Source organism: Magnolia sinica, chromosome 4, assembly GCF_029962835.1.
Source record: "Magnolia sinica isolate HGM2019 chromosome 4, MsV1, whole genome shotgun sequence".
Taxonomy (NCBI): domain Eukaryota; kingdom Viridiplantae; phylum Streptophyta; class Magnoliopsida; order Magnoliales; family Magnoliaceae; genus Magnolia; species Magnolia sinica.
This window is the reverse complement of record NC_080576.1, coordinates 112,375,811-112,394,336: the sequence shown is the minus strand read 5'-3', so window position 1 is coordinate 112,394,336 and position 18,526 is coordinate 112,375,811. Positions and strand designations below refer to the sequence as shown.

The 18,526-nt window shown below is 39.8% G+C and overlaps 2 protein-coding genes across 3 annotated transcripts; one reads left to right on the top strand and one right to left on the bottom strand.

The window, feature by feature from the left end:
* The first annotated feature begins 1,396 nt into the window (after positions 1 to 1,396).
* LOC131243858 (uncharacterized) lies at positions 1,397 to 3,615 on the top strand. The gene has a single exon (XM_058243476.1). It carries the CDS (start codon positions 1,899 to 1,901, stop codon positions 3,408 to 3,410), a length of 1,512 nt encoding a protein of 503 aa, XP_058099459.1. The 5' UTR covers positions 1,397 to 1,898; the 3' UTR covers positions 3,411 to 3,615.
* Positions 3,616 to 5,919: 2,304 nt separating this feature from the next.
* On the bottom strand, positions 5,920 to 17,481 carry LOC131243856 (uncharacterized). Of its 2 annotated transcripts, XM_058243474.1 has the most exons (7): positions 17,350 to 17,481; positions 16,931 to 17,192; positions 12,880 to 12,976; positions 9,431 to 9,603; positions 9,150 to 9,222; positions 9,003 to 9,060; positions 5,920 to 6,285 (listed from the first exon to the last, which is right to left on the bottom strand). In XM_058243474.1, exons 2-6 carry the CDS (start codon positions 17,111 to 17,113, stop codon positions 9,044 to 9,046), a joined length of 543 nt encoding a protein of 180 aa, XP_058099457.1. In that variant the 5' UTR covers positions 17,114 to 17,192; positions 17,350 to 17,481; the 3' UTR covers positions 5,920 to 6,285; positions 9,003 to 9,043. The 2 variants fall into 2 exon arrangements, with proteins under 2 accessions (XP_058099457.1, XP_058099458.1); XM_058243475.1 differs by lacking the exon at positions 17,350 to 17,481 and having other exon boundaries at positions 5,920 to 6,288; positions 16,931 to 17,277.
* Positions 17,482 to 18,526: the final 1,045 nt, after the last annotated feature.

The window sequence follows — 18,526 nt, the reverse complement described above, 5'->3', positions numbered from 1 at the left end:
TAATACTAAAGCAAACCGGAAGAGTGTCATCCTCCAGCACTGGTCCCGATTGAGTCTGAGTCGGCTCAGACGAATCGGGCCCAATACATGGATGGATCTGATTGAAGAAAGTCAAACTATGTTTTGAGCTTGTCTCGGATTTAACGAAAGCTGACATTTTAATTGATGAAGCCTCCACCGTTCATCAAGGCCTCGGTCCATGAGCATGCACGTGCCTGTAGCATTAGGGGCGTTGAAAAAGCTTGTATAGTCTCCAGAGGATTATAAAAAGAATATGACTCGCATGTTACCATTAATAGACGTGAGATTGTGCACCTTGATCCTACACCGTCCATCGGGTACCGAGTGAGATCCTAGGATCCTCCACCCCATGTGGCTCGGGAATTCGCATGGGGATTCCCGCCCACAATCAATGGATGGTGGGAGATGTTACTGTGCACGATCTTTTGCTTGCCAACTGGGAACACCTAAGAGGATGAGACTTTTTTTTTAATTTTTTATTTACACACGCACACATACCACCACACACTCACGCCGTAGTGGGATTTCACCACCTGGGTACTCGAACCGTCAACGTGTCTACCACCGGAGTAAGAGCAAGGACCCACTGTGGAAAATAGTGGGAATTGAACTCCTACCGTTGAAAATTTCTTTGGGGCCACATAAGTTTTGGATCAACCTGATATTTTCTTTTTCGTTTTGCCTTCATCCATGTCTTTGTGACCTCATCAACAGGTTGGATGACAAATAAACGTCACTATGGGCCCTACGAAAGTTTCAACGGTGGACGTCATTACTCAACTGTTTCTTGTGGTGCGGTCCACGACAACTTTGGATATACTTCAATTTTGGGCTCATTCCTAAAAAGGGGTGGATAAAACGGATGGACGGCGTGGATTAAGACACATACAACACGGTACAACAAGGTTAGCTCCACGGAATTTACTCAGTGCGCAATCCGCTCTCCACCAAAGAGGAAACACTTCTGGGAATCCAATCAAGAACGCAGTTTCCTGCAATCCAAAGCTCCGTGGAGCACACCATGATTTCTTTGTGAAATCCAATCCGTCCATCAGTTTTTACAGACCGTTTTGGACTGGAATTAAAAACATTAGAAAGATCAATTATTCAAGTGGGCCACACCACAGGAGACAGTGGGTATGGGAACACCCACCATTGAAACCTTCTTGTGGCTCACCGTGATATTTATGTGCCATCTAAACCGTTCATAAGGTGATTCCCACCAGGACGAAGGGAAAACACAAATATAAGCCTAATCCTTGCGGGCCCCATGTAGCTCTGAGTTGCAGGAACTCCCTTGTAAACTCCCATTCCGAGAGGAGTTCTCACGTGCAAAGTCCTCAAAAGCCGCCGCCATCTGAAAGAAAAAAAAAGATCAGTTATTTAATGCCTTGAAAGAGCATGAACATCTGTACACATGCACATCACCAACCTATACGTGGCACATACGCAATGAAATCAGACAGTCCTCGAATGAGATAGATTGGACGATCTAACATCCGATTAGCGATCATCCGTTTCTTGATTTTGGACCGTTGATATTTTCCATTATAACCATCTGTTTGATGGCCGCCGATTGGACAGTTACAACCATCCGTTCAGCGTGGTTACTGGGTCATGATCCATCAAGAGTGGGGCCCATGATCTGTACCATTTGGATTGAGGCACATGCATGCCATTTGTACAGATGAACATACTCTGCCAGGGAATCAAAGGCTCTTCTCATTGATAATTTGAAGTCAGATCTACTAGTCGTTTCCCAAAAGATTCCAACGTCCAAATCAATTCGATTTTTGGCCCCAGTTTCAATGCCTCTCCTTCTTTCAACTTCCCTTCTCTTTCAAAATCCAAAAAAATAAAAAAATCGCAATCAATCCATGGCCAAACACCACCAATCTCATCTCATCTTCAATCTCCATTCCATCTGCCATTTGCTCTTTGTACTCTCTTCCATCTCTTCTCTTGCATTCCTCTTCTGGACTTATTACCATCCATGTTCATGCAATCTTCAAAAGCCCATCACCACTCTACACTCCCAAAGCCAACCTCTCTTCTCAGGCCATCTCCCCTCTCTCCCTTCTGCATGGAATCATCTCTCCTTCTCGCCCGAACCGCCCCCAAAGCGCCTCAACATTGCCCTCTTTGTCAAGAGATGGCCACAGGCGAATCGGGCCGGCGGTATGGAACGCCATGCCCTGACCCTCCATCTAGTCCTAGCTAGAAGGGGGCACATGACTCATGTCTTCACCGTCTCACCAGACGCCTCCCCGAAAGCGGTCCACCCCAACATTCATTTCCATCTGTCTGACCCCACCCCATTTGGCCTAATGGACCCTGCAGCCGCCTGGCGGCAATTCGAGGCCTTGAACTCAACCCAGCCCTTTGATGTGGTCCACTCCGAAAGCGTTGGTCTCATGCATCCCTGGGCCAAGAGACTGACCAACATTGCTGTCTCATGGCACGGAATTGCCTATGAGGCCATGCATACTGACATTGTAGAGGACCTGGTCCGCAGGCAGGGAGAACATCGGTCGCCGGATCTTGAGAAGAGATTGGCAGAGAGATCATTTAGGATCATTGAAGAGGTGAAATTCTTCCAAAATTACGCCCACCACATCGCCACTAGCGATCACGTTGGAGATATTCTCAAGAGGATTTACATGATTCCAGAGGAGAGGGTCCATGTGATACTCAATGGTGTTAATGAGTACGTCTTCAAACAGGATTCTGTCAGTGGGCACGCTTTCCGACAGCAATATGGAGTGCCGGAATCTGCAGGCCTAGTTCTTGGGATGTCTGGGAGGCTGGTGAGGGACAAAGGACACCCAATAATGTTTGAAGCTCTGAATCAGATTTTCATGGAGGACCAGATGTTCCGGAAACAGATTTTTGTTGTCGTCGCCGGAGATGGTCCTTGGGCTGACAGGTATAAAGAGCTCGGGCCCAATCTACTGGTTTTGGGTCCTCTCGATCAGGGTGAGATTGCTCGATTCTACAACGCACTTGACATTTTTGTACACCCATCTCTTCGAGCTCAAGGTTTCGACCAAACACCGCTAGAAGCGATGATTTCAGGCAAGCCAGTGATGGCTACAAGATTTGCCAGCACAACGGGGTCTGCAATTGTCAGCTCGGAGCTTGGTTACATATTTTCGCCGACAGTGGAATCACTGAAAGAGACCTTGTACAGGGTTTTTCGAGATGGGAGAGAGGTTTTGGAGAAGAAAGGCAAAGCAGCTAGATGGAGAGCTTCCAAGCTGTTTACGGCTACTAAAATGGCAGCTTCTTTCGAAAGGCTCTTCCTCTGCATCTCTTCGAATGAGAGGAAACAAGATACCGATTACTGCAAATACCCACTTCCATCAGACACATTTCTGGAGAATTCCTAGTGCCTTCTTTTTGTTTTTCCAATTTCTTTTTCTCTTCAGATTACGAGGACAAAAACTACTGATGTTTCCTAGAATTCATAATTGGGAAGTAGAGCTAAGATTGCAATTACCACCCTTTCAAATCTACATTGAAAGTACTGTAATTGTGAATTGGATTTGGAACTTGGGAGTACTCAATTTTAGCACTCATGAACGAAACTGCTTTCTCCACTTCATTAGACTACTTATTGCAATTCATTACAATCCGCTGATGCATCCAAAAGCAACCTCAGTTATTCATCTGGGTTGAATGGGTTTTTCTGCCATTGTTTCTTTGTTTATTAGGAGTCATCTGGCTCTCATGGAAAGTGGCGATGATGGAAATGAAATAGATTCATAAAGGCCTTTGCTGGCATTTGGGTGGTCGCTAAAAGGGTTGGAAATTTGTTCTCCGGAAATTACATTCACATTTTTTGAGTCACTTTGATTCACTTGAAAAGGCTGAGGAGCAAATTCTTGGGGATTCAATTTCCTCCAATGGCCATGTTCTTGAATTCCCAGTATCCATACCCAGGTTCCTAACAACTCTATTCCAGTATCCAAACAGAGTTTCTGAATGCTTGGGCATGGCTTTCTCATTACCCAAAAAAAATGATAGACAGAGAGAATCTCTTGAACAGAGAATACCTTTCCAAGGAATAGATTCACTTCACCTTCAAATATTTCAGGGATCCAAAATCACTCCTTAGAATGGGTTTTGAATTTTGATAGGTTTTCCTAGGCTTTTTTGTTGGAAAATGGCCCCTGTTTTCTTTTCCTGCTTCAGAAGCACATTCGCTGTTAGTTACTGTTTGGTACTTAATTGCAGGGTTTATGATGAGTCTGGAATTGAGTTAGTTATATAATCTTTTCTTCTTCTTTTTTTCAACAAAATCAATCTAGACTCTCCACTTCCTTGTACATTAATAATGGCACAGATAATTCCATAAGTGATTCTTGAGATGCATTAGGCAATCAAAGGTGGAGCCCAAGTGATGGATCCAACCTTTTCCAATATTATCTATTCAGGTAATCCATTTTCTTGGCCGTTGATCATCACACGGATATGATTCCAAAAAATTGATTCCTGAGAATCGCAAGAAATTGAAGTGAGGTGTGCATGATAGATACTCATGATCATAATTAATAACGAGACCTTTTATGATATAATCAATTTGAATCATCCAATTTTCTATGGTCATTGATTTGATTGAGAGGATCATTAGATTAAAGTGATTACGAGAGAGATAGCAATGAAAAATGTACCTGAGATGGCGGATGATCCGGCTCAAATGATTTCTTCTATAATCAATCTGGAGTGCCTATTTTCTTAGCCATTGATTGGGTGTTTAGTATCATCCAATCATAGCAATTTTTATGGGCATGCAATGATAGACAGTCTTGATCGATGATTGGACATTTTTCAACATGATTAATGGGTAGTTCCCAATTTACTGCTTATTGATAAGATGATTAAAATCTTTTATCAAAGTGATTATTCAGAGTCATGGGCAATCAAAGATGGGCCCCATGGTGGATTGTCCAAGTAGATGATCAGACCAATGTGTAAAGTCATCTTAATAATGGGGACCCAAAAAGTAAAAATTCAACATTTAAATCAGTAACCAAACGAACAATAATAAATTTAAAATTGCCTCAAATTCAAATCTTAAGCAGGACAACCAAACAACTAATAATCTGTTTCAAATTTAATAAATTATCGGTAGCACTATGATAGGTTTTCAATATAATAACTTCAAATCTTTATAGTTATTCGAACTAGGCCTCGATGCTTTTGGGGGTTTAATTTGTTCTCCACAGCACTCCAAAAAGTTACTATAAGGAATATCAAGAGAAGAATTCCAAATGAATTTTCAGGAGGACAGACCATAGTTCAAAAATTCAACACAACTTGATATCCAGCCGAGTAAGGTTAACTCAAAACTCCATTCAACTCGACTTGATATATAAATATTAAACTAGGATTAATATTTCTTAGAGAGTCAAGAAACTATGATTAATATTTTGCTAATAAACATATATTTAGAATAGTGTGAGTATAGAAATAGGCAAACAAAATTAAAAAACAACTTCATTGTTTGCTGATAGATGTTGTGATCTTGCTTGTTTGAGGATGGGAATTCAAATCCCACCAATTGTATTCAGTTTTTTTTTTTTTTTTAATTTTAATTTTAATTATTATCTTCATTAAAAATGAAATTTACTTGGCGAGTAACTTAGTTTGAGTCAACTCAAGTTGACTGAGTAGGCAAGCCAACTTGATGAGTCAGCCCGAGTCTGAACTGCAGTTAAAGTTCACCAGTGCATTTCACAGTGACCCAGCTTGATTTGGATGCAAGTCGAGTTGACTTGGCCAAGCTTGATTTGGATGAACACAGCCCAGTTTTCTCCAGATGATAAAGCTTCCAATGATCTATCGCTGCAATTGAGTCACGGAGCCAGAACTTGAGAAGATGAGACGATCAAGAGAGAACACATGAAACTACTGAATTTCTTCTTTATTCTATATTTTCTACCATTGAAGTTGGCTGTAAAAGCCTAAAGCATTTCCAGATACGGAAGAAAAACATTCCAAGCAAAGATAGTTTTGTACTTTTTAAGTCTGCATCAGTCCAACGACAAAAGTTTCAACAGGTCCTTTAAACGTTTCACAGGCATCATTCCTAATTACTGCTCAGAACAAAAACTGAGCACGTGGTCCTCTGATGGTATTCCTCTATTGGCAGAAGTACAAGCATCATTTGCGGCATCCCTCCCAGCATGGCATACCCATAATATCAGCTATTTCTAGTATCATAGATGGCAGATGAAAACACTCCCAAACTTCCTCATGTTCCTGCTAGAAAATGTAGCCAGAAAAATCATATCAATCAAACCCTGGATTCCCAATCAAGAAAGAAGGAAGATCACATGGATGAAATAGAAACACCCAAAACTGCGATTAGAAGCTTGATTAACAAGCCAATGTGGGGATTACACAAGATCCACCACAGACAGCTACAATGAAGAGGGCCTCATAGCCATGGATCCAACATCTCCCACTTGGCCATGAGGGCTGAATATGCTATAAGGTTTAACTTACTATTATTCACGGATTTATCCTTTATGTATATTCCTTATCATGAGCGAATATGCTACTCATAACTTCACCTTCTCAATTGAGGTTGAAGCAAATAAACACATGTGAATGATATCTGAATAAGCCCCAATTCATAAGCTTGAAAGCATCAAACGTAAATTTGGTTTAATTCCCAAATTCTCATTCATACTCTTCTTTATTTTGTAAATTAATATATATACACACACACACACACACACACACATCCAAATGTTTCACATGTAACATTAAACAGAAATTCCAAGATTCAAATTCTCAAAACTTTTTTTTTTTTTTTTTCGTTTCCTTAGGGTCCAAGGAGTACGAAATATGGGAATTCAAAATCTAACTCTTCACTTAATCTTCAGGTCCTCCTTGTTTCGCAGCTCCCAACAACAGATTCATAGAATGGATTGGGTGGTACTGAACCTTCAAGTGGGGATTTACTAAGAATCTTTTCAGTGAATTGTATCTAAGATAGAATACAAAGCCAACTTGTGATATTGTTGGTGAAAGTATTTCTTTAACAGATACATGTTATACACATTGTGGAATCTTAGGACTTAGAGGATCCTCCTTATCTGATTCTTTCTCTACTAAATGCACATATACCTGTGCTTAGGTAAAGTAGCATTCAACTTCATTCAAGGTAGGAAACAGTAAAAACTCGACTCATCTAGAAGGGATGTTTTATAATGACAAAACCTCTTCCTCACTACACCAAACAATTTCCATCAATGAAACATGTTAATCCGTTGGAAAAAAAAAAAAGGCACATGTTAGATGACAAGTGATTGCAATTGGATCCAATAATGAATAATTAGTGTAACTGAATAACTGAATAAAATAGATACACCTTTTTTCAGCTTGATGGATCTTTTCAATTGGAAGATCTCCTGTATGGAGAATACTCATTCAAGTTGACTGAGCTTAATTCTCATTTGTATAGATCTAGCCTAAAATGAGTTTTTAAGCTTCTGTCATGGCTTAAATGAAAAAAGAAAAGAAAAGAAGAGTCAAGTGAAATTTTGAAAAAAAAAAAATCAAAATTGAGCTTATATGGGAGTATCGGACTCTTCGGAGATATCAGCTGATACAGGCCGATAGGGATCAGTTTTTTGGTACTAGGCCAATGCGACCTCGTATTGCGTACTGCCTCATGCTGATATGGATACGATAGAGCCATATCGGCCAATACAATACCAATATTCATATCTATGGTTAGATGGCCAACAAGGAGATCTTCTTCCTATGGGACAAAGCTCTATCAAGCAATGATCCGTAACCTCAGTTAAAGGATTGGCTCGGGGGGTGGGCACAAAGGTCCCAATCCAGAACCCGTCAACTGTCAGTGGACTGCTTGAGCTACTCCCACGGCGAGAGTGGGTCGCTGTGTGCTGGCCGGGGGATGGACTTGGAACAGCCCCCTCAGGGACCTTCCCTGGGCTTCGAACAATCAACTCAAAACTGGTACGGACAAGGGGAATCCAATTGTTTAATTAAAACAAAGCAACATGAAACACATGTAAATGATCTGCGTGGTCCATCAGGATGCATTGGCCCAAAAATCAGTGCCGTGCATTTGTCAGTCATAGTGTAAACATAAATAGGCAGCTGGAGAAAGCTAGTTTCATCCATCCACTTATTTCATACACTATAGCTCACCTGATGAACCGACTTGCCTGATATGTAATGGTGGGCCAATTCTACAGTCTGGCCCAGCTGATGGTCTACTCAGATCTCGCATGTGCTATGGTCACATGTGAGCTGGCATGAAGATGGTGAGGACTGCACATGCGTGTGGGCTTAGAAAACCTCCTTCCTTAACAAAGAGATCAAGGAGAGGCTAAACATTTCAAGGTATATAAGAGATGCTCCAATTCTCTCAAAGCACTATAAGTTGAGAGTGCTCCCAGTTGCATCGGGACATTTCCCCAGTATGATTATCCAGAATGTTCATTAGGTCCAACACACATTTTCTCGACTATCATAAAAACATCACATGATTTGACCAATTCTAACCATTAGATCAATGGCCTTTAATATGGAGGGTCAAGATCATTTATACAAAAATAGGTTGAATCAACAATTTGATCCATTTATTTGTTAGGGAACCATCATGAACTGCTCACGAATCTAATATCATCCATTGCTGGGGGAAAAAAAAAGGATGGCTATAGAAAATAAGGCCAAATCAAGGATGGATTGGATCAACCGATTTGTTCTATTTTTGCTTAGCAGACCATGAAAAGTGTTCTGGACTTAGTGGACAGTTCAGATTGATTGATTGATTGGACTATCCAAGTGAACTGATGCGACTGGTAGCAGTATAACTTAGTGCTCTGAGAGCACTGGAGCATTTCTCAGTATATAATACACACATAACCATAGGAAACTTCAGTTGCAAATGGTCAAATACCAACAAAAAGGCATTTAAGCTAGTAAAGGATACATACCTTGGTAGAAGGTTAATGCACGAGCACTGGGAGCAAATGCTTTAGTAATAGAGTGATCCTGAGGAAACAAGAAAAACAAGATTGAGAGTGAAATCACAAAATCCAAACTACATGATCGAGAGCATTTCTTTATTCCAAGCTCGATACCTTGCCACCAATTTCCTCTTGATGCATCATTTCCATTGCTCGCATTGGGGTCCTCTCCATCAACCTTTTTGAACTGATGATGTTTTGGTCACAGAGTTGTGTTAGAGAGCACTGAATCATTTTTGTAAAGAGACTATGTAACTTGGACACAAACATGCACGGATACAAGGTGTCAGACATGGCATTTAAAAAAAGAATAAGAAAAATCAGTGTCCTTGTTACATAGGTTAGGGTAACTGTGTTTGATTCTGTCATGTAACGTCTGATATGGGATTACTCACAATAGCAGGTGTTCCAGAAGCTTGGGTATTTGAATGCGAATAGACGTCTCGACCACCATAGTATAGAGAGGAGCTGAGAAAGCATGGCTCTACTGTTTCATCCGGATAAGCAGAGATCTTGTCCTTGTTGGGTATGCTTTTGTTTTCATTTCCACCGCCTTGGTCTATCCTGTCTGAAAAACAAGCACTAATAGTGGTTGAGGTAGCTGTTGCATGACATTCTAGAAACAGTTTTTTTTTTCCCTTTAGGAAAAGGAAGCTTAGTTTCAGAATAAGATGTTATCAGATCCTACACTATCCATGATTTCTAATAAGGCCTTTGCAAATTCATATGATATTGGTAAAGTATAATAATTATCTTTTTTTTTTTTTTCCTTTTTTAAATAGAGGAGAGCATTGGTTTCTTCAGAGATATCAAAAGAAAGGTGGCGCAATATAACTTCATGCATATGGCTGGCACACGTGTATAAGATCTGGACTGCTCATTTGGCAGCCTCTGCAATAAGTGAGCCATTACCCAAAAATCATCCTGACAGGATGGTCGTAACAGTTAGATTAAGGGGTGTTTGCCTATTGAATGTGGATTCTTGCTTATTTTCCATCTTTTGCCACCCATTTGCAGCCACTTAGAGGGATGGAATCATCCAATCAGAGTGATTTTTGTGCTATGACCCATCCACAATTGGAGGCCACCATTTCAATGGTGAGTACCATCAAACTGGTATAATTGTTGGGCTATGGGCCATAGCCCATCCATGGTGGGGGACCAATGGATGAGCATTTCAGATCATGTACATGCACACCATGTCTCTGGTTTTAGATTGAGGGGTCAAACATTTGATATACTTCAAGGATATCATACACTTGTCCGTTTTATAAAGAGGGGACTGATAAGTTATTGCTGCACCTTTGATAAAAGAGGGTTACTCTGTTGAAATCTGCATGTAGCTATCGGGTGCTATGCTAAGCAAACGCACTTGCAACATAATGTATAAATCTGCATAAATAGGATATAATAAAGAAGTGGTCCGTGCTTATCCATAACATCGAGATTTAAGGATGCAAGAACTCACATTTAAGGCCCGTTTGAACGCACTTCCGCAAAAGGGGGTTTTCATGCTTGCCTTTTTCTGGTTGACTCAATAAAAACCAACCCTGTTAGTTTTCATCGAGTTGGCTTTTTAGATCCTAATTTGCCGAACGGAGGATGAGACAGGGTGTGCGAAAGTGCATCCAAACACACAACCCAAGCTGGGGTTGGCGTAAAACACTGTTTAGGTGTGAAATGCTCCTTTTGAGGGTTCATCCAAATGTGCCCTTAGTCCAACAATGTGAAAAGGGTCTACATATCCAATGACAGTTAGAGAATTGAAATTGGAATTACAAATAGAAAAGAGAACCTAATTTAGGAGTACAAACACAAAAACCAGCCAAAGAGTCATAAATTCAAAATTACGGTTATGAAATGCGAAAAAAGAAATGGTATGTGATATTTGATTTCATCTAGAAGTCAAAATTTCATTTGTCATGTGATGATCTGATCTGTCATTGGCAACAGACTGCTAAGACTGTTTTCCACTATGTATTAAATAGTTGCGATTCATCTACCCTACATGTGGCACAAGTTTGCGTGAATGTAGATCACCTAGATTTGGGGCCCATCATGATGAAGTGTAACCCAAAAATCATGTTGAATAGGACTATCTGACTTCTGCCATCAAATTTATCGACCATATTCCCTTTAACAATCTGTTTGATGTCCACCAAATGGATAGTTAGGATCATCTGATCAATGTGATTTCAGGTATATGCTCAATATGCTGTGGAGCTCACAATTTGGATGGTCCAAATTGATGTACCTTTAGTCCACATGTATGGTGGATGAGTCATTAAAATCTGCGAAAAAAGTGAAAGTGCACACTTAATAGTCTAGTCCATGAGATTTATAATGAGTAACTAGTAATTCATTCGTGCGCCATGGAAATCAACTATTTAGTGGAATTCAAAGAGAAGTTGGTACTTGATTCAAAGAAAGCCACCATAAGCAAATGAGAAAGCAATCAGCCAAAAGCACGCAGAGGATGAGATGAACCTTTTCGAAGTATTTCCATCTCTCATCACTTTCTCAATGGGGTTTGAAAGGGCCTTGCTTAACAGTATGAAACTTCCCTTTACAAGCTCTTGTAAACCACACCACAGATGGATAGAAGAAAGATAGGGAAAAGCCAATAATTTTCATGGAACCACTGTACATTAAAGCTCTTTACATGGTTTGAAGAACCCATCGAGAATGGCTGGTCACCTCTTTCTTGAGTATCATCACAAAAGGCAGAGGACTCAAGCAACTTGAAATTCAAAGAACCAATTAAAATATATATTCTTCATACATAATGCTACAAGCCTTGGAAGGTTCCATTCTCTGAACAGAGTTCCAAAACTAAAAGGAGAGAATAAGGCAAGATATGGTAAAGCCAATAGAACTCATGGAACACATCATAAATGTTACGTATATTGTCCATGGGGCCCACCAGGAGATGGGCTCAGCTGATTAGAGTCTTAAGTGTCAAGGCAGGAATGAAGGAAGATACAATAAAGTAAATAAATTTCAAGGAACCCATCATGCAAACACCAAAGGGTTGTGTTCTTCTGAACAGAATTCCGAACATTGATAAACCGGCACCACGCCAGGTTAAAGCTGATGATTTTGTTGAACCATTCAAACACTCGTGGAAAAGGACAATCTTAACCAGTCAAATTCCAGTCTGAAAATAGGCAGTTAAGAAGAGAAATAAGCCCACATTCAAGAAAGGGACTAAGAGTGGTGGCTAGGATCTTCCAGTACAGAGTTATTTGGGCATTGCCCATCCATAGAGGAGTTCAAGAGAAAAATCGAGTGGATCACCATGAGTAGGTCCCACTTGCTCAAACTGAAAATCCAAGTAAATGGTGATATCCTTGGGTTGAGGATCCCATTATTCCTTCATATGCATATTCTTAAGATGGTGCCTACAGCCCATTAAGGAGAGTTTGACCCTTTTCAACAGCATTTTAGATGAAACAATGGAAGGCAAGATGCAACATAAGGCAAAGCTAATAAAAGTCATGGAACCCATCAAATGATATACAGTGCAAGAAGCCCACCAAGAAGGGCTGGATGCTTCCAAACAGTGTTCCAGAAATCAAAACTGGCAAGCATGATCTTTAGATGTCTAATGTCTTATAAGAGTCTAAACAAGAAGGAAAGAACAATGATAATTCATCTTGATAATTTTCAATTAAAACAAAAGACTTGATGATATGGTTGCTTCTAGCATATTGTAGCAATGTCAAAGCAGCACCACAAACAGCAAAGCAGGAATTTTCTCTTCAAAGATGATGGAAAAATAAGCAATGGCACATGAAACACATTTCATCCAAATAGTCGCAACAAAATGGGCCTCTTCACAAACCTGCGGGCACATGCTTGGTATTCGAAACCTGAAGCTCCGGATTTTGTCTCTTCCACAACCCAAATGAATCAAAATGCGATGAATCCCTCCCCATCACCTGGAACCCGAATTAAAAAGAAAAAAAAAGAAAAAAGAAGCCATTCAAAAGTCACCGAATATAACCTATAAAAAGAAAACAGTAGGAAAATAACTAGATCCTCCTTATCTTCAATAGAAATGAATCACTAAGGGTATGTTTGACTAAGGATACATTTAGGTGTCACTCAAAGAATGCTGGCAGGCATGATTTTCTCTCTTGCTTAAAATTAGTATCTTAACCATCTGATTTGATTCGTTCTCAATAGCCATGGGATGATCATCTTAGGGTTATTCTTTTGTTGATGGATACTCTTGCACTCTAGGGGTGCAACTCGGGCAGGTTGGGTCGGTTTGAGTGTCAACCCAACCTGACTTGAATTCCAACCTGAAATGCCCAACCTGGATCCAACCCAAATTTCCCCATACTCAACCCAGTTAGACTTAAACCCGACCCAAATACATGTGACTATTCCCAACCCGACCTAACTCGACCTGAGTTTTCTCAACCCAAACCCAACCTGATTTCAAATTGGGTTGGCATTTTCCAACCCAAACCCGACCCGAGGACCTTGACAACCCGACCATACTTTGGTTGGGTCAATTGGGTTACAGTTGACCCAAACTCAAGTTGAAGCTCGCTGCAGTCATAGTCTTTGAAGGACAAGAATAAACTATCTTCCAAAAGGGAAAAGGATCTTTGAGAGTTGTTTCATGGATCTAAAAGAAAGTACTTGGGTTCTACCATTCAAGTAGAAAGGTATATTTGATTTTGAGAAAAGGCAGAAGAACCATGTGACACACAATGGGGTTTGGGTTATATGGACCACTCCAAACACAGAGTTGAATGAATTGCTACTTGTTCCACACATCCACCAGAATATTCATGATGATTGCAAGCCCAACAATAATAATAATGATAACAAGATGTAAGACATTTCCATCAATGGACATGCAAAAAACTGCCAAAATTACATTCCCAATGGCTTCAGTATTTCCAACTAATAGGAAAAGGGGATGAAACCCACAAAACATAATACTGTAACACGAAGAATCGATGACCAGCACACACAAATCAATTTGGCAGAAAGGAAAACCCTAGGAAAAAAAAAAACCTAGATAACAATGGGTTTTCTAGTGAGTGAGGCTAATAAAGTAGGAATTAAGGCTCAACTGCAGGTTTATGATGATCTTTACAATAGATTAGGAAAAAGAGAAGGTGTGAAAGATGCCTTTAAACTTGCAAAAATGAGAGAGAGAGAGAGAGAGAGAGAGAGAGAGAGAGAGAAGGGACCTAGATCATGTTAGATACATTAAAAGCGATAACCAAAGGGTACTAGTCAAGAACAAATGAGATCAATTAAAGGTGGAAAAGCTATTTTCAAAACTTGTTAAATGGCAATCACTCTGAGAGCATAGAGATGGGAAAAATAATAAACTCAAATGATGTTGGAGTCCATAGATACTTTTGTAAGATTACGATATTTGAAGTGAAAGAAGCTGTGAGAAAGAAGAAAACATGAGATGCCCTTGGACCAGACAGTATGCCAATAGAGGTTTGGAAGTGTATGGGAGATACTAGGTTATTTTAGTTGACCAAGTTGTTTAATAAGATTATAAGATCGAAAAATGCCAAACGAATGGAATAATGTATCGTTGTACCTATTTATAAGAATAAAGAACATATACAAAGCTACATAAACTATCGTGGGATTAAACTTATAAGTGATACTATGGAATTTTGGGAAAAAGTGATTGAGCAAAGATTGAGACAAGTTGGTTTCATGCCACAAAGGTCTACCACTAAGGCTATTTTCGTACTTAGTAGAGAAATATGGGGAAAGAAGGAAGAATCTCCACATGATCTTAATTGACTTTGAAAAAGATACTATAGGGTTCCTATAGAATTAATCTGGTGGATCTTGGGAGAGGAATTTCAAGAGAGTACATTGACATCATTAAGGATATGTATGAGAGAGCAGAAAGAATGTGAGGACCATCAATGGAGAGATAAGTGAGTTCCCAATTATTGTAGGCTTGCACTAGGGGTTGGCATTGAGCTTGTACTTTTTCACATTGGTTATGGACAAGCAAACGAGGCATTTGTAGGAAGAGATCCCATGGTGTCTATTGTTTGGAGATGACGTAATTCTGATTGACAGGGCAAGGGAGGTCATAACCACAAGCTAGATTTATTGAGAGGTGCTTTATAATCTAAACAATTTAAAATTAGTTAGACTAAAACAAAGTATATGGAATGCAATTTTAGTAAGAATAGGAGTGGGAACAATGAATTAGTCAAGATTGTTGAATAAGAAGTTTCCCAAAATGATCACTTTTGATATATTGAATTGAATTCATGAGAGTAGAGAGATTGAGAAGGATGTTGCCCATAGAATTCAAGCAGGGTGGAAGAAATGGAGATGCGCCTCTAGAGAAAATTTATAAGATGGCTACAAGACCATCCATGCTTTATGGGAAAGAATGTTGGGAAGTTAAGCAACAACATGTCCATAAGATCACTGTAGCTTAAATGAGGACGTTGAGATGTACAAGTGGCAAGACAAGGAAGGATAGAATTAGAAATGAATGCATTTGAGGGGATCCTAGGAGTGGCACCAATTGATAACAAGATGAGGGAAAGTAGATTTAGATGGTTTGATCAAGTGCAGCGGAGACAAAGAACTATGCAAAATAGAAGTAGTGAGTTGGTACAAGTTGAAGGCTCTAAAAGGGCAAAGGGAAGGCCCAAAAAGATGTGGGTGGAGGTAGTAGTAATAGACTTGATGACCCATGGTCTAATTGAAGTAATGACCCTTGGTAGAGTACAATGGAGGAAAAGGATTCATGTAGCCGACCCCAATTAGTTGGGATAAGGCTTAGATGATAATGAAGTGCAGTTCAATTCTAACAGGGTGTTCATGGTTCATAACCAAACCATTAGTTTGTTGCATCCCACCATGAATAGACCATGCACCTAATCTCCTAGATTGGAAGATCTTAGCGACCAATGTTGGGACCTTTTTTTTTTTTTTTCAATTGAATGCACATGGTCATTGCAGTTCTATTCTTAAATGCCTATCTGTAGGCCAAAAATTGTAGGTTACGTGGTTCTGGGGGCATGGTCCATCCATGGAGGGATGTAACAAACTCATGGTTTGGATTACTAAATCATGGGCCCACTAGTCGGAATTGAGAACCGGCATATATTGTGTAAAGACATGTTAGACATAGCATAATTCCTCCAAAACCCACGATGCAGGCCGGGTTTAGGCTAAGTCAATGTCTACTGTTGATTTTCAGACAGTTCGCAATCTTACCATTCAAAAGCCTGAGTTTTCAACACATTACATGGGGATTACCATCAATGACCTAGGCAGACAGTTATTTGGATCGAGCCAAGGTCAAAGATTATTAGCGGGTTCTCGTAAAGATCAACCTTAGTAGACAATTCAACGGTCTGCATTGTTTCGAGCTTCTGGTCCACTTAGGCTCATCAAGTTTGGAAATGAAGGTCTTTTATACAATTATTTTATTTTTCTTCTTCTCTAAGAGAGATCTCAAACCTTGATTAAACCCAATGGGTTCCAACATCCAGGCCAATCCAAGCCTTTGGTGTGTCTTCCATTGACCCACTTTCGTCAACAATTCACATCTTTTCCATCCGCTACCAGTCCCACCAATCGAGCTTGGCATCGTATAACCCAAAAAAAATTGAACAATAGATAAAATCACATTCGCAAATCAATCTAATGGAATAGAAAAACAGAAGAAAAAAATACCCAGACAACCAAAAACAAAAACACTGCATAGGACGATTCTAGCAAGCCAAAGGAATAGAAACTAAAATTCAGAGAAAAGAACAAGACCCACAAATCAAAACCAATCAATAGCGCACACAGACAGATAATTCCATAAAGAGCCAAAAACAAGAACACCCAAATACCGAAAAGTGAAGAAGTTTTAATATACATACCATAGTAGAAGCTGGCCGTGGAAACAAAGAGCTGAAAATCCCAGGGGAAGACGTATTTGCAGAAGCCGAAGACTCCTTACCACCGAAAAGATCCGAAGCGATCGTCGAAGAAGACAAAGGAGAAGAAGAAGAAGCTGGTTGTACATCCTCCATAGAAGAAGAAGCTGGTTGTACATCCTCCATAGCTCTCTCTCTCTCTCTATTAACCAACAAAACTAACCAACCAGAAGCAGAAAGAGACTTGGATTCTGGCTCCCAACAGCTTCAAAAGACCCAGAAATTCAAAGAAAAAACAGATAAGATTTTCAGCTTCAGAAATTGAAATTAAATAGAAAAAAAGATTATTTTATTTTATTATTATTATTATTGTTTTTTTTTTAATTTTTTATAAAGGGAGAATTTGGGTTCTGTTCTTTAACCTCTTTATGCCATTTTATCGCTATCTTCCCACGTGATGATGTGAAATCTCTCTCTTTCTCGAATCTCGAATCTCGTAAAAGCTTCTGGGAAGAGGATCAGGATGGCTACTCGACAACAGGTGAAAACGGACGCGGATTGCCCACTGACAGCCTCAGCAGATCGGTGGCTACTGACAGTGCTAGTAGGCCCCATCATGACGTATGTATCCTATCCACGCCTTCCATCCATTTTTCAAGACTCTTTTATGACATGATACCAAAAATAAGGCAGATTCAAGAGTGGTGATTGAATACTCGCCATTAAAAACTTCGTAGGGGCCATTAAAGTTTTGGATTAAGCTGAAATTTTCGTTTTCTCTTCATCCAGTGTGCGTGAGCTAATCAACAGGTTGGATGACAAATAAACATTGCAGTGAGCCTTGGGAAGTTTTCAATGTCGAGCTTTCAATATCCACTGTTTTCTTGTAGTGTGGTCCACTCAAGATTGTAATCTCTCTAATTTTCGAGCTAGTGATTTATAATGATATGAAAAAATATATGGACGGCTTCGATAAAACAAAAATATATCATGCGGAGCCACAAGAGCACTGTCAGTAGCAACCTTGCTGCTGACGCTGTCAGTACGCAATCCGCGTCCGGTGAAAACAGTGGCGACTCGTCCTGTGTTACTTTACCACCATCTTGGATATCGAAAACGCGACCTAGCATGGGTACGGATAGATGCATTACTTTCGCTGATGTGGATAGAAATACTTTTCATGGATGAGATCCACCACGTCCATCAGGTGAGACATCATGATTTTGGACAGAAAACTAAAAATAATAAGTATTCAATGATCATATAGGGCACACCATGGGAAGCAGTTTAGATTGAAATTCACCGTTAAAATCGTCTAAATTGTGTGTAGAATCCACAGTGTTATTTATACACCATCCAATCCACTCATCCGATCCTCCACATAAGAATGAATGGATTTCAAGTAAATAAGGACATTTTTATGTCTCGTGTGGGCCAAAACACGTCAATTTAGAGTTGTATTCGTAAATTTACACAGTTTTCTATGTACCTAATTCTTGGATTTGACTGAAATTTAGAATCCATGGTGAAAATATAACTGAAAAATCTGATGGACGGTATGGATGTGATGAATATTTGTCCTACCTAGCGATCAGGCAG

Excerpts from the sequence above, each read along its gene's own strand:
- LOC131243858 (XM_058243476.1), top strand. The coding sequence starts at position 1,899 with ATGGCCAAACACCACCAATCTCATCTCATCTTCAATCTCCATTCCATC.
- LOC131243856 (XM_058243474.1), bottom strand. The coding sequence starts at position 17,113 with ATGGAGGATGTACAACCAGCTTCTTCTTCTATGGAGGATGTACAACCA. Across the intron at positions 12,977-16,930 it reads CACGGCCAGCTTCTACTATG|GTGATGGGGAGGGATTCATC; the intron begins GTATGTATATTA and ends TTCGGGTTCCAG. Across the intron at positions 9,223-9,430 it reads CTTCTGGAACACCTGCTATT|TTCAAAAAGGTTGATGGAGA; the intron begins GTGAGTAATCCC and ends AAACATCATCAG.